General features: G+C 53.4%; 1 protein-coding gene across 19 annotated transcripts in view; it reads left to right on the top strand.

Moving 5' to 3' along the window:
* Nol4l (nucleolar protein 4-like) overlaps positions 1–13,537 on the top strand; it is a 122,779-nt gene that overhangs the window by 93,791 nt on the left and 15,451 nt on the right. For 13 of the 19 annotated variants that reach the window (XR_001783139.2, NM_001134300.2, NM_001001986.2 and 10 more), the window contains one exon: positions 102–243. Coding sequence is in view for 17 of the 19 variants with exons in the window: in NM_001134300.2 (NP_001127772.1) it covers positions 102–243 (142 nt within the window). In the remaining 2 variants the exon portion in view is untranslated. Of the gene's footprint in view, positions 1–101; positions 244–3,113; positions 3,202–11,390; positions 11,577–13,537 lie in introns of those variants that run through there. The other 6 variants (XM_011239629.1, XM_011239633.3, XM_011239632.2 and 3 more) reach the window with 2 other exon arrangements.

Raw genomic sequence — 13,537 nt, 5'->3', positions numbered from 1 at the left:
TCCCTGTGCCCTCTGGGACCCTTCCTAGTCTGCTAAAAAGGGTCCCCAGGCCCATTGTATACCTGCTTCTGTTGAGCACGTGCCTTCTCTGTCCCACTCAGGATGAAACGTCTGTGAGCAGTGAAGACTTTGATATGAATGACTCCGCATGGATGTCAGCTGACCCCCACCTGGCCTCCAGCCTTAGCCCCAGCCAAGAGGAGAGGATGCGGAGCCCACAGAACCTCCATAGCCAGGAGGATGGTGAGTGCCCCTTGGCAGCTGGCAGGGTGGGCCCTCATTGCCCTGTGAGTGGCCTGCATGTGCCCTGGGTGGTGGGACCCAGGTGACACTTGTGGTTCCTGTTGTACTTGAAAGCTGGTGTTGTCAGCATCTCTGCCATCTCCACTGCCCCAGAGAGAGCAGGCTGTTCTTTCATGCAGAGCCCCCAGGTTGGGAGATATGGGGGGTGGGGGTGGGGGCTAATCTCTTATCTATTTGCTCTTATCTATGCTCATGATGAGGTTTTCAGAATTACCATGATTCAGGTCTGGGAAGATCAAGAATGTATGTGACCCAGAGCTGTGTTCTTGTGGCCTGGCTGGCTTTGGGACAGGACTACCTGGTCAGTGGCCAGGCAGTTTGTACCTAGCCAGGATTTCTGGATTATTTCTTGGGGTTGGAGAGACAAAGTCAGACATCAAAGGTCCACTCCATGGCTCCATGTAGAGCCTGGGCATGGCCTCTAGGCCCTGTGCCAGCTTGGCCTGACCAGGTTGCAAGGGTGGGATCGTGCCAGTAGGCAGAGTTCCCTGGTAGGGCTCTTGTTTCCAGGAAGGAGGTGACTAGGATTCAGGGATGAGCCCAAAGCTGGGCCTCAGAGAACTGGGGTGTTAGGAGCTGCAATTAGGAGGGTCGAAGGTCAGGGCTTGGAATGTGGGAGGGAGGTACAGGGTTGAAAAGGGGTGTAATGTTAACTCTGAAAAAAAAAAAGGGTGAGTCTTAAAGAGTAAATAAGGGGTAGGAGCCTTGTGGTGTGGGTCAAAGTTCATCTCCATGGCAGAACCCACACGCTGGTCCTCCCTCCTGGCCTGAGTCTGGCTTTGTCTGGGAGGAGTCTAGCATGCAGGCAGCTGAGGGGCTGGGGCTGGGGCTGGGGCTGGGGCTGGGGCTGGGGTTGGGGCTGGGTAGTCTGGGGGTGGCTGAGTGAGGAGTGGGGCATGAGGCTGGCTGCTAGGAAAGAAAAGGCTTTTTGTGCCTTGATGTCTGTCTCGAGGTCAGCAGGACCCCCGCGTGCCGCGAGCCTCCAGACTACTTTTGCCTTCTGGCGTTCCCATGGGTGGAGCCCAATGGGGGCCACCACTTGGGGGCTTTGGGGCTGGGACAACCCAGCAGCTGACCTCCAGCCTCATCTGAGCTGAGAGCCACAGCCAGCAGCCTCCTAAGAGCTGTGCTAGCAGTGTTTAGCAAGCACCCTTGGGTGTGCCTTCCCAAGAAAGATGTAGAGCTTGTTTTTAAGCCCTGAGTAGTAAGGCTGTTTCAGTCTCTGAAAGGTCTGCTTGTGCTGTTTGTGTGCTGCACACTTTGGCCACTGCCCGAGAACACTAACTTGGTGTCTCAGTGGACTGAGGTCCTTCCTCAGGAGAGTCAGCAAACTAACTGGGGGTTTCTATAAGGGCTGCATTGTCCTTGGTATCCCTTGCTGTAATCTAGAACTTGGTGAAGATGCAGGGCAGATGAAACAGACTGCTGGGGTTAAGCTGTCTCAGCCACCTGCTGCAGGGTAGAGTCACATATATCTCAGGCTCCTGGCTATGGGCACTGGACATAAGATAGGTATGCTGGTCTGCTGATAGAACTAGTGTTTATGAGGGCAAACAGGAGAACTAGGAACAGGGAGAATGGTGCTGCCCGTGACCCACCAGTGTAATGAATCAGTGGCAGATCTGGAGGCTGATGTAGTAGCCAGAGAGCAGCTTAAACCCAGTACTGAGCATCAGCCACCTGGCCTAGTCTCTTGGGACCAAGGTGAAAGAGCATTTCCCACGAATGGGGTTTTGGTTGGTCATGAGCATAGCCTGAAGTCATGGTACAGCCTTCCAGCTGTGTCTCAGAATGTGTGGAGAGTGTAGATGTGAGCTGAAATCTGGCCCCCATGAGTGAGCCCTGATGAGACCATGTCTTTTACTGTTCTTTGTGAGGGGTGGGAACAAACCCAATAGGTGGCTTTGGTAATGCAGTCCATACCCAGCCATAGTCTGCTTGTGTGTCTATCCCAGAAAACCCTCTGGAGCACATTTGGCTGGACAGGCATCTGAGAGCCCCCCTCCTCCCTTACTTCTGTCAGGTATGCTGTGCTTTGTGTTAGTGCTGGCCTCTGCTCTGCCCTGTGCTCCTCCAGCTGCACGTCCGGCCCATTACTAGGGCCTGCTGAATGTTTGTGGCCCAAATGAAAAGGCAAGCTGACATTTATAGAGACTGCCCTTGAGCTTGGCAGCCAGGGAAATAGGGGCCCCTCCTTGTTAGGGGCAAGTTGGGTTCTTTGTTCCCGAGACAGCACCCTAGTCTGCCAGGACTGCAGGGCTCCTGGGCACATCCACCCTTGTAGACCCGACCCATGATACAATCAAGAGCGATGGCAAGAAGCCAGACTGTTTGTATAGGTTATACCTCTAGGGATTAGTCAGTCAGGGCCCCTCTCTAAATTATGTTTCTGTTTGTTTTTGAGACAGGGTCTTGCTGTATGACCTAGACCCCCCTTAAACTAACATCAATCCTTTCCTCTCAGCCCTGAGTGTTGGGGTCACAAACCTACGAACCACTCCTGGCTTCTCTCTTTAAGTTTGAACAATGGCAGGAGGAGGCTGGGCCTTGGCAGGGCAGGTCCCAGAGTGGAGAGCACACCAGCTTTCACCTCTCACCTGTGTCTGTCTCCCACCCTCCTCTCCTCAGAGCCCCATCTCAGTCCCCTCTCTCCAGGCTTTCTTCTGGTAGTTTCTCCACTCTCTTTGCTGAGGTCCTGTTCTTGAGTCTCTGTAGCCATGGGTGGTGGCAGCAAGCCTCATTCCATAGTACTTTCTCAGTTGTGGCCGTGGCTGCCAGTGTGAGGGCATCAATCCTGTCCTTTCTCACAGGGCAGTCTGTCAGCACCAGGAGAGACTCCCTCCTCCTCTGCTTTGGCGGGCATTTTGTGTGAGGTTCAAGGATCCTCATACACTAAAGGTAACACACACCTCCTCCTGTCTCCTCCCCATGCCGACCCCAAGACCTGCTTTTGGCTTTGAACTTTGACTTTGGTCTGCCAAGGCTCTGTGTGTGCTGAAAGCTTGGGAAAGCTGCTGGCCTATGAGTTGCCAGAGACACCTGAGGTCTGGCATTGCCTTGGAGCCGAAGAGCCTATCATCCTATCAGGACCCATTGGTGGGATTCTTTGTGTAATGCCCATGTCTTCTGCTCATACAAGGCAGTCTTGGGGAGGCACTGGTGAGTGAGTGAGTGAGTGAGTGGATGGATGAAGGTGAGTGTGTGCACATCAGGAGGTGAGCAAGCAAGTCCTGAAGCAGTGGTGTAGGGCCGGGGTCCCAGCCCTGTCTGCAGCTCCTCCTTCCTTTCCCTTGCCGTGAGTCTACTAGGACTCTCACGGTGCCCTTTCCTGAATGGAAAATCTGAAGCTTGCCCTCCAGGAGGGACGCATGGGGGCAGGGAACGGACATTACTCATCCCCACCTCCACCGTCAGACAGGAAGCTCTCGCCAGGGGACAGTGGAGGGTCCTGCTTCCGCCCTTCTGCACACAGGCTGTTGGGGGTTGCCTGGGAGGAATTATGCAGAGCACTGGAGCCTTTCAGGGCTAATGTGTGCCCTTCTCAGATGAGGCCCTCCTACAGCCTGTCCCTGGGGACCTGCTGGACATGGGAGCTTCCCTCAGCTAGGTTGGAACTCCTACTTCCTGTAGGCCAGTGCTGTCTCCTGGTGCCCAGCACTGTCCGGGGTGGAGTCAGGGAAGGGTTTTCAGCAGTTTGATTAAGTGACCCATAAAGTTATTAGTCCCTCCGGGTCTCCAACGAGTATTGGCTTTGGCTAGAGAGCATCAAGCACAGGGAAGTGGGGACCCTGCTGGGCTGTCACCTTCCCGGTGGCAGCTATGGATGTACAAATAGATCTTGCTGTTTCCCTTACAATACTAGTTTGGGCATTGCAGAGAATTTGGGGCAGGAACAAAAGAAAGGAAAAATGCTACCAGATTTGGGGGCTTCCCTCAGGCTCTCCCACCACTTGTCATCCACTGTGCTACCCTTTCCTTAAGTAATGGATTCCCCTCTTTCCTGTCACTGATTGCTTCTGTTGTAGAAAAGGTTGTCCAGTCTGCCAAGTGACCCGAGCCCACTGTGGCCCCAACCCCCAGTCCTATGCACCAAGTTCCTGCAGAGAGGTCTGGGGCATGGAAATAGCTTGTCCAGTCACAGGAAGCAACCAGCTAGAGTCATTTGTCCTATACTTTGTATCTGCCCCTGCCATGTATAGATGCTCAGTGAATAACTATTGTGTGACCATGGACTGATGGGAGCCAGAGAAGGGCTTCTAGAGGAGACACCAGGCAGCAGCCTGTCAGCCTGTCTGTCGGAGGAAGCAGAGTGTCGGTCCTGTGATTCCAGTGCCCGGACACTCACTTCCTGTGATCCCAATCTGCAGCCAAGAAAGGCAAGTGAGGGAGACCACAGCCATACTACAGCTTAGGAGGGTTCAGGCCTACTTCTGTGGGCCCGATAACTTCCCTGGATCTGCCTTCCTGTAGGTGGGCCCTATCCTCTGCTGTGGCCTTAGATCTATTTGTCTGAAGACCAAGGCTTCAGGCCTTCTGGCTCCTGCTGCTTTGAGTAGGGCCTTCAGCCACTGGGCATCAGCTGTAAGCAGGTGGGGCCTAGAGACTCTGGCTCAAACTTTACAATGGTCCAACCCTCTTCTCCTGGCTAGATCCATCTCTTAGGATGCTGTCCTCCAAGCTTCCCCACTCTTCTCCCCGCCCGGGCTCTGGAAGGATCAGGGGAAAGAAGGACTCAGTCACTGGCTTCCCTCTGATACAGGTCCAGGTCTTGGCTCTGTTCTTTCTTTTTGTGTGATTGTGAGCAAGTCACTTCTCTCTCTCTTGTAGTTGAATAATATCCCTGTGCCCACCTCACTGAGCTGTGAGGACTGCACGATGTGTGGACACTGGGAAGGGTCACGGGCCAGGCTGGAAGTGAGGCTCTTGGCCCACTGGCACATTGAGGCTAAAGTCATGTGACGTCAGTGACCACTGTGACACAACAGGCCTCCAGCTCTCCCAGAGCCTCTGGGCCTTCACCAGGTTTGCTTGGCCCTGTCCTGATTCTTCGGCCTCCTTAGGCCCCATGAGCCTCTTCCCACAGCATTCTTCCTAAACGTAGAATGGTGTCCCCTACCCTTAGATCTTGGTTCTTTAGAAAGGGAGCCAGAGCTAGTCATGGCGGTTCACTCCCATAACCTCAGTGCTGAGGCAGGAGGATGGTGAATTGGAGGTAAGCTTGGCTACATAGCAAGTCTGAAGACAACTTAAGCTCCATAGCAAAGATCCTGTCTCAAAAGCAAAGCTGGGGAGCAGCTGGGCCTGGGCTCTCACAGCTTGCCCCGTTCTCACCCACAGGTCCAGGGCCTGCCCTGGACTCTTGAGTCCATGGAGACCCTGCCTGTTGACTCACAGCTGCTGTGTCTTTGCAATGGTTCTCCAGGAAGTTGGACTTGAGTAGGGGAAGCAGTGGAATGGAGAAAAGACAGATGGACAACAGACAGAAAGCTGGAACTGGGTGGTCTGAGCTCTGGGATAGAAAAAGTGCAGCAAGTTTATAATACATAGAGTTGAACAAAGAGGAGGGCTTACTGCATACAGTGGACCGAGGAGGCAGGGTTTGTGGTACACAGCTTGGTCAAGGACAGGGTTGGCTAATCTTGGTAGGATCAGTGTGTGTAGGGGAGCAGTCTTCAGGCTGCAAACATCCAGGGTGGAAAGTGGAGTTGGACATTTCCTACATACATTGTCAGTGTTCATATGCACACCCTGAAGGAAGGCCTGGAGAAGGCTTTCCAGTGTTTGCATGGGTTTGAGACTTTGACATGGCCAGGCCCATGTCAACAGTGCACATTCATTTGGGGTTTCCTCTGATCCCTGCACACAGCTGAGAGGTAGTGTTGCTGTCTGGGGATAGGCAGCCAGGTGACAGTGTGCCTCCCAGATCATTCCTAGAAAGTGACAACTCAGGCCAGCGGTTGCATGAGTGGTAGAGAAGGGGATGAATGGCTGAGGGACCAGACCTGTGCCAGCTTGGGTCTTCCCACTGCTGGAGCTGCACTGTCTGAAGTGTGGAGCTCTTGGTCCTTACAGCTTACTCACTGTGGACTCAGTCCTCATGATTGGACAATGCTCTGGTTACTATCACCCAGAGGAGTGGCGCCCACTACAGCCTCCTGGGATGGCCTTAGACACTCTTTATTTGATACAGGAGTGTCTCATTATGCAGTTCAAGCAGGCCTTAAACCCCCAGTCCTTCTCATGGCCTCCTAAGTGTTGGGACTACAGGCCTGTGCTACCATGCCCGACTCCACAGTGGGCTCTTTTTTTTTTTTCTTTTTAAAACTTTTTATTATTTCATATATAGTTTGCCTACATTTATGCCTGTGCACTACATGTGTGCCTGGTGACAGTAGAGTTCAGAAGAGGGTGTCAGATCTTCTGGAACTGGAGGTACAGATAGTTGTGAGCCACTGTGTGGGTGCTGGGAATAGAATCCAGTTCCTCTGCGGAGCAGCCAGAGCTCTCTGACCATCTCTCCAGCCCCATCTTTGATTTTAAAGAAATCTCAGCATTATTGGAGATTGAACCTAGGACCTTGTGCATGGCTGACAGCATTCTACAACCAATCTACACCACTCGCTGCCCACAGTGAACTTTTAAATGGAGCTACTCTGCCCCACACTGTGGGTCCTCATCTTGTCCATCACCCTGACCCTGTAATTGTCTCAAGTGAGGTCTTGTGAGGCTGGAAGCCAGGCCTGGGCCCTCTTCACCCCCTGTAAAGCAAGAGCTATTTGCTCTGATTTGAGGCACCAACCATATGACTACAGCAAGAGTTCCAATTCTTCTAGGAGTTGGCCATAAAGCAGTCGTGGGTCACAAAAAGTGTCCATCAAGCTGGTTGGTCTGCAAACAGCACAGTGCTAGGCTGGGCCAGACCTGGCCTGCAAAGACAAGAGGAACTTGGAGACAGCTCCAAGAAACTCCTTTATCACAGGATCAGGCAGAGCTTGGTCTTGCCCTGAGCCTGTTACTGGGGCCCATCGATGCCTGGTAAGGACACTAGGGCAGGAGAAGTTCTGGGGCCCATCAGGATGAAGGTTACTGCTAAGCAAGGGGGGTGGAGACCACCCTGCACTCCCTTCCTCCCCCACTTGGGAGATTAGCCCTGGCCTTGGGGACATCTGGCAGGTTCTAGGCCTACTACCAGCAGACTCCCCTCATCTAGCAATATCTAGATCCCCTCCTCTGCTCGGGTAGCTCTGCTGTGCTGAAGAGAGCCTGGGTAGGGCCATCCAGGCAGGTACCACCCTGGCCTAAGTTGTTTGAGGATGACTCTCCCAGGAACCAGGAAGTAGCTGGGCCACATTGTCATTGTCATCATCACCCTGACCTAAGGACTAGGATGCACCAGCCCTAGACCAGCTTCCGGGAGGACAGGAAGGGTTGCCAGGGGCCTGCCAACTCCACACACAAGCTCCCAGGCAGGGCTCTGCCTGGTGAATCACTCACACACAGTAGCCTGAAGTGGCACTGCTTGTGCTCAGAACAAACGATTTGTGGGGGTTGGGGACAGTAGGCTGTAGGGAGCCTAACTTAGAGCTTTGCACTTCAAGTTGGTCTTTCTCAGTACTAGTGCTTGGCCTGCAGAAAGAAAAAAAGTGGTGGGCCTGGGAAGACAGACCAACAAGGGTTCCATATGGGAGCATTTCCTTTGGGCATAGCTTGCCAGTGTGTATTGGGGGGATCCACGGTGGGATAGGCTGAGGCATTCTTTGTGAAGCCATCTGGGTGCTGCTGCTCACTCTGGGAGACTGGTGACTACCACAGGAGCCTCTGGCCCTTTACTGAGCAGGCTGCCATAAAGGGATATTTGTACTCCCAGAGCCTGACACTCAGATCTGGTGCATACTTGATGTCCATGCCCACCAGCAAAAGTGGTTTCAGCTCCTAGGTCACCTGCTCTAATACCTTGTTATCTGTAGCTTGGAACTTCTCCAGGGGACCCTGGGGTCCCTGAAGATCTGTAGATCTGGGCTGTGTGAGACTTTGTTCACTCGCAGCTGCTGAACATTGAGGGTTGGTGCAGAGGTGTGTGACACTCAAGAAGACACACTCATGAAGACACGCCTTATCATGAAAACAGACACATGTTACTGACTAGTTGTTGAAATATATTGGGTTTATTAGGTAAAAGAAACTCTATCTCCTTTTTTGAGACAGGGTCCTGTTCCATAATCCAGGCTAGACTTGAACTTCCTATGCGTAATCAGAGCTGATACTCCTGCCTCAGCTTTTATAATAGTGGGGCTATAGGATGTACCTACCACTGCAGCTGACTTTACAATACATTGTTACAATTCATGTTTTTGCCTAGCATACATGAAGCTCTGGGTTCCATTCCTAGCACTGCACAAAAAGCCACCACCAAACTCTACAAACAACCCCCACCCTACTTTGAAAATACGAGCACTTGCATGGTTAGAGTCACTGAGAGCCTAGGCATGGGTGCCTAAGAGTAAGACAGAGATGCTGAGCCTGCCCGTGCACTGTGGAGGCATGTGTTGTGGGTTCAGCTATCAGTATTACGGGCTGTGTGTTAAGAAACACGAGTGGATCAATGATATGGCTCAGTTGGTAAGTCCTTGCCTAGCAGTCATAAAAGCCTGGGTTCCTTCATCAGCACTGCATAAACTGGGCCCTGGTGGTGCACATCTCCAGTCACTTGGGAGGTGAAGGCAAGACTATTGGAAATTCAAGGTCATCCTCAATTAATACTAGTTTAAGGACAGCCTGGGATTTATGAGACTCTGCCAAAAAAAAAAAAAAAAGCATAGAGCCTGAGAAGGGGGCCATGGTCTCTCTGATCCTAAGCTTTGGCCTACTGGGCTGATTAGCCACCGGGAAAGAAAGAGGGAGCTTAAGAGAGACAGCTGGGTGACAGAGCCTGAAGATCAAGTGGAGAATATGGGCCTCATGAGGTTGGTCACATGCCCAATGTAGCCTTATCACCTAGGGCAGTTGGATCCCTTGGCCCCCATTTGACCCCTGGTCCCTCTGCCTGCTTTCAGAGAACACAGATGGGCTCCAGGAGCTTGGTGCTTCTTGGAACTATGCGTTGTGTAAACACTACCCAGGCCACTGGCCTTTGTCAAAGCAGGCAGGGGTGAGGAGTGAGGTAGAGAGCCCTAGTGAGGGGTACACCCCAAATTCAGAGGAGTGAGTGTGTCAGGCTGCAGCCGACTATGGCCTGGGTGGGGGCTGGTGGGGGCTGGTGGGGGCTGGTGGGGGCTGGTGGGGGCTGGTGGGGGCTGGTGGGGGCTGGGTGGGGGCTGGTGGGGGCTGGGTGGGGGCTGGGTGGGGGCTGGTGGGGGCTGGGTGGGGGCTGGTGGGGGCTGGTGGGGGCTGGTGGGGGCTGGGTGGGGGCTGGTGGGGGCTGGTGGGGGCTGGTGGGGGCTGGTGGGGGCTGGTGGGGGCTGGTGGGGGCTGGTGGGGGCTGGTGGGGGCTGGTGAGGGCTGGTGGGGGCTGGTGGGGGCTGGTGGGGGCTGGGTGGGGGCTGGTGGGGGCTGGTGGGGGCTGGTGCTGCTAACTCTAGCACTTCACCTTCCCTACCTCCTTCCTGGCTCCCAGCTTTTGTGTGTGAATTATTGATGCCCATTCTCAGCCCTGCCTGGCTGTTGCTTCGACCAGAGCCTCACCAAGGGGCCCATGCTTCCTCCAGTCCTCCACCGCTGCTACAGCAAGCAGCTTGCCTGTGGACCAAATATGTAGGCTCTTGTGGCCTTGCCATCTTGTCCAGCTTTGCTTAGGAGTTGGTGTGGGCTGCCCACTGAGGAAGGGTACCCGCTGGCTGTGGCCCCAGAGCCCAGAGTGGTGATTGGCGGTTTGCACAGAGCTGGGCCTGTGCAGGCTGCAGGGCGCTGGCGCCCACATAAGGGCATTGTTTGCTGAGGTAAAAGGAGTTTTTGTCTCCTTCTGGAGACGGGACAGAAGGAGGAACAATTTCCCCCATTCATCACTAATTCTCCCATTTGAATAGCAGCACATCGCCCTGTTACAGTGGATGGGCATGGCAGGCCTCCCCTGCCCTCGGGCTCTCCAGGCACAGGTGGTGGGCTCTGGGTCCTCTCAGCCTGGGGAGTCAGTCACCCTTTGCCAAGATGTGGATGCCCATTTTTGTAGAAATGGACAGAAGGGGGATACATTCCTCTTGCTTCACAAAAGCCTCCAGGGCAGCTCTCTAGACTGTTCACACAGCCACAGGTGGGCCAGCTGAACCCTGCCAGTGTTGTTCTGGATTCAGGTAGGTGCATGCCCTAGAGGAGGACCAGGTGGGGACAAGAGGGTCACCTGAGCACCTTGTGTTTCCACTTCCAGTTCCAGGTCTGAGTAGATCCTAAAGAATGCCCCAGAGGAGAGGCCATAGTCTCAAAAGGGCCAGGGCCTTTAGTGCTATGGGGCCAGCTGGTTATTTCACGGTGTCATAAAACACTGGAGCCTAAGAGGGTGTCATGGGCAACTCCCTGGGTTGCAGATAAGAGGAGCCCAGGAGGTGGTTGTGCCCAAGGTCAGGCTGAAAGTGAGGCAAGCTGAAACTACTGGCCCAGCCCACCATATGCCATTCAGGCAAAGGGTGTTGGGTGCCTCTTAAGTCATGTTTCTTGAGAGTGAGGAAGAATTTGCAGTGGGTCAGATCCTAGCTGCTGGATCTCTGTCCCCTCTCCCTGAACCATGTGGGGGGTAGGAGGTGAGATTGGCTCATTCCTGGGGCAGTACCAGCAGCCCCAGGATAGGTAGGAAGCATAAAGTCCACCTCCCAGGGCCTCACCCCTAGCCCCATTTACTCAGAGACCAAAGCAGCCCCACATGATGTAAAGTGGCCTTCCGCTCGCTTTGACAATAAGGAAGTTGTTGCTCTTATAACCACATAGTCCAAGATTACCTTTGGTTTAAGGTATAGCCGGATTTTGGAAGTTTGTGTCAGCCTGTCTCTAGATTGCCCCAGGTGGGGCCCCTGCCTAGCAAGTCTAGCTGCCCCCAGGTAGAAAAGTTGAAGTCTGACTTTTGTGGGAACAGCCTGGCTAGATGGCTTTTTACCAGTGGCTATAATGGGTTCTGTTGACTGACCAGGCCTAAGGAACCATAGAAGACACAGGGACCCTTGCCAGAAGCAGGGGTGTGACTACAGGGAAGCAGGAGTGATCCAGACCTAACTACCAGAGCTCTGCCAAGGCCCAGGGGCACCTTACCTGCCGCTATGGACACAATCAATGAACAGTGAGAGGAGGAGGTAAATGTGCTGGAAACTAGGTAAAGAGGTTAGCATGTCAGTGTGGGGGCTGGGTGGGAGAGGGCTTCCTGACACAGTAACCTTTAAGCAAAGACCCGGAAGTAAAGGAACAGGAAGTGAAGGACAAGGTCCGGAGAGCCAGGGACAGTGTAGCAGCAAGAGGTGACGGAAGTACAGAAGGCCAAGGCCACAGCGAGATGGCAGGTTGAGCTGCAAGGGGAGAGCAGGGCAGTAGACCCTGTGGCCCAGTGGGAGAAGGGTGCCACGGCTACAATCGTGTGGCTATAGGGCCAACTTCCTTGGGAGGAGTCGTGCAGAAGAGCAGCCAGAGCTTGTGCCAGGATGAGATGGGATAGGCACGGTGGGAACCTTCCCTGGGGAAAGGATGTTCACGGAAGCTCTGAAGGAAGGGCAGAGCAGTGCATGGACCAGGAGATGCGCTGCCGGATCGTGATTCCTTCCCCCCTTGCAGTGCTTGTCAGTCCGGGGACACAGCATAGGAAGCAGGTGAGGAAGAAGGAAGGGGGTGTTGGGTAGAAGAAGGCCACTTTCACTTTTGAGTGCCTGCTCCATGCCAGGGAGAGTTGATGCCATGATTGCCGTGTTACTGATGTAAGGGCCATGTGAAAGAGAAGCTGAGACATGAGTTCACACAGGTGATACCCACCCTGTTCTTAGCTCCTCTGCATTAGGCTAAAACTCGCCAGCCTCTCCCTTCAGGTGGGAAACTCAGGCCTCCTGTTAGGTGTCACTGGATCAAGCTGTATTAAAGACAGGAGCTTTCAGGAGGACTGCAGACTGTGGGCTTTTGCAATTGTTTTTCCACTTCAGATGTGGGCTGTGTCCTGCCCCAGGTGCAGCGTGGGTAACATGAGGACCCACTAGCTTGGAGTTTTTTGTGGTAAAATAAATATAAGCCCTCTGGGCTGTATACTTCAAACTACAGTCAGCAGTGTTATTTCTCCAACTTCTCATCGTGCCAGACAGCAGCTCATCGTCCCCCTCCTCACTTCACTCTGTGCCTCTGTGAATGACTCTATTCTAGCCTGTGCAGTTAAGTGGAGTCATTCACTATTTATCCTTTCGTGTCTTAGTTCACATAGCATAACGTCCTCACGGGTCCTCCATGTTGCAGCAGCATGTATCTAAAGTTCATTCATTTTAAGGCCGAGTCTTCTATTGTATGGCTAGATCACACTTAGGTAAAGTTGCTTCTAGGGGCTTTTAAAAATGCTAATAGTGTGCACTGGTCCCTGAGATTTTTAATTCTGGATATTTACATAATGGTTTGGGTTTCCAGTTTCTTCCGTGTGTTTGCAGTCTATGGCCACAGCAGTTACCATGCTCTGGTGTCCTGGGGGCCTCATCTACTCAACCACTTTCCTTACCAGATTGGGATGATATCTGACAATAGACAGATGGGTGCCCTTGTTGCAGCCAGCGCCTATTCTTTCTAGAAAGTTGGGCAGTGTGAGCCTGGGCCTGCAGCCGAGGCGGTAGTATTGGCAGCTTCTCAACACAGCTGACTTGGACCTTGGTTGGGACCCCAAGGTTGCCCTGTGTGTCCTGGGCAGCTCCACAGCCACACACATGCTGCTTGCTCCAGGCAGGCAGACAAGGCAGTCCTTCTCTGTCCCCATGCAGGGTATGACACTGTAGCTGGCCTTGGTGCCTGTGGTAAATGCAGTGAGTGACTGCTGGCATGGTGTCTGATGAAGAGCAGCTTATCCTTCCAGAGGAGGCATCTAGTGCCCTTCCAGGTCGATCAAGTGGCCTGTGGGGGATGGTACCAGAATAGAAGGCATAACTTTGAAGTGGCTAAGAACAGACAGAAGCTAATTAGCCAAGGCGGGTTTTCAGCTTTGTTCCCCAGATCTCAGGTGCCGGAGCCCTACCAGTGGTTGTATGAGTGGTACTTAGGACAATGGAGAGCACCTCCTTCCCAGGTGAGGCAGCAGGGC

This window comes from Mus musculus, chromosome 2 (genome assembly GCF_000001635.26).
Source record: "Mus musculus strain C57BL/6J chromosome 2, GRCm38.p6 C57BL/6J".
Classification (NCBI taxonomy): Eukaryota; Metazoa; Chordata; class Mammalia; order Rodentia; family Muridae; genus Mus; species Mus musculus.
This window is presented reverse-complemented; position numbering and strand designations above follow the sequence as displayed.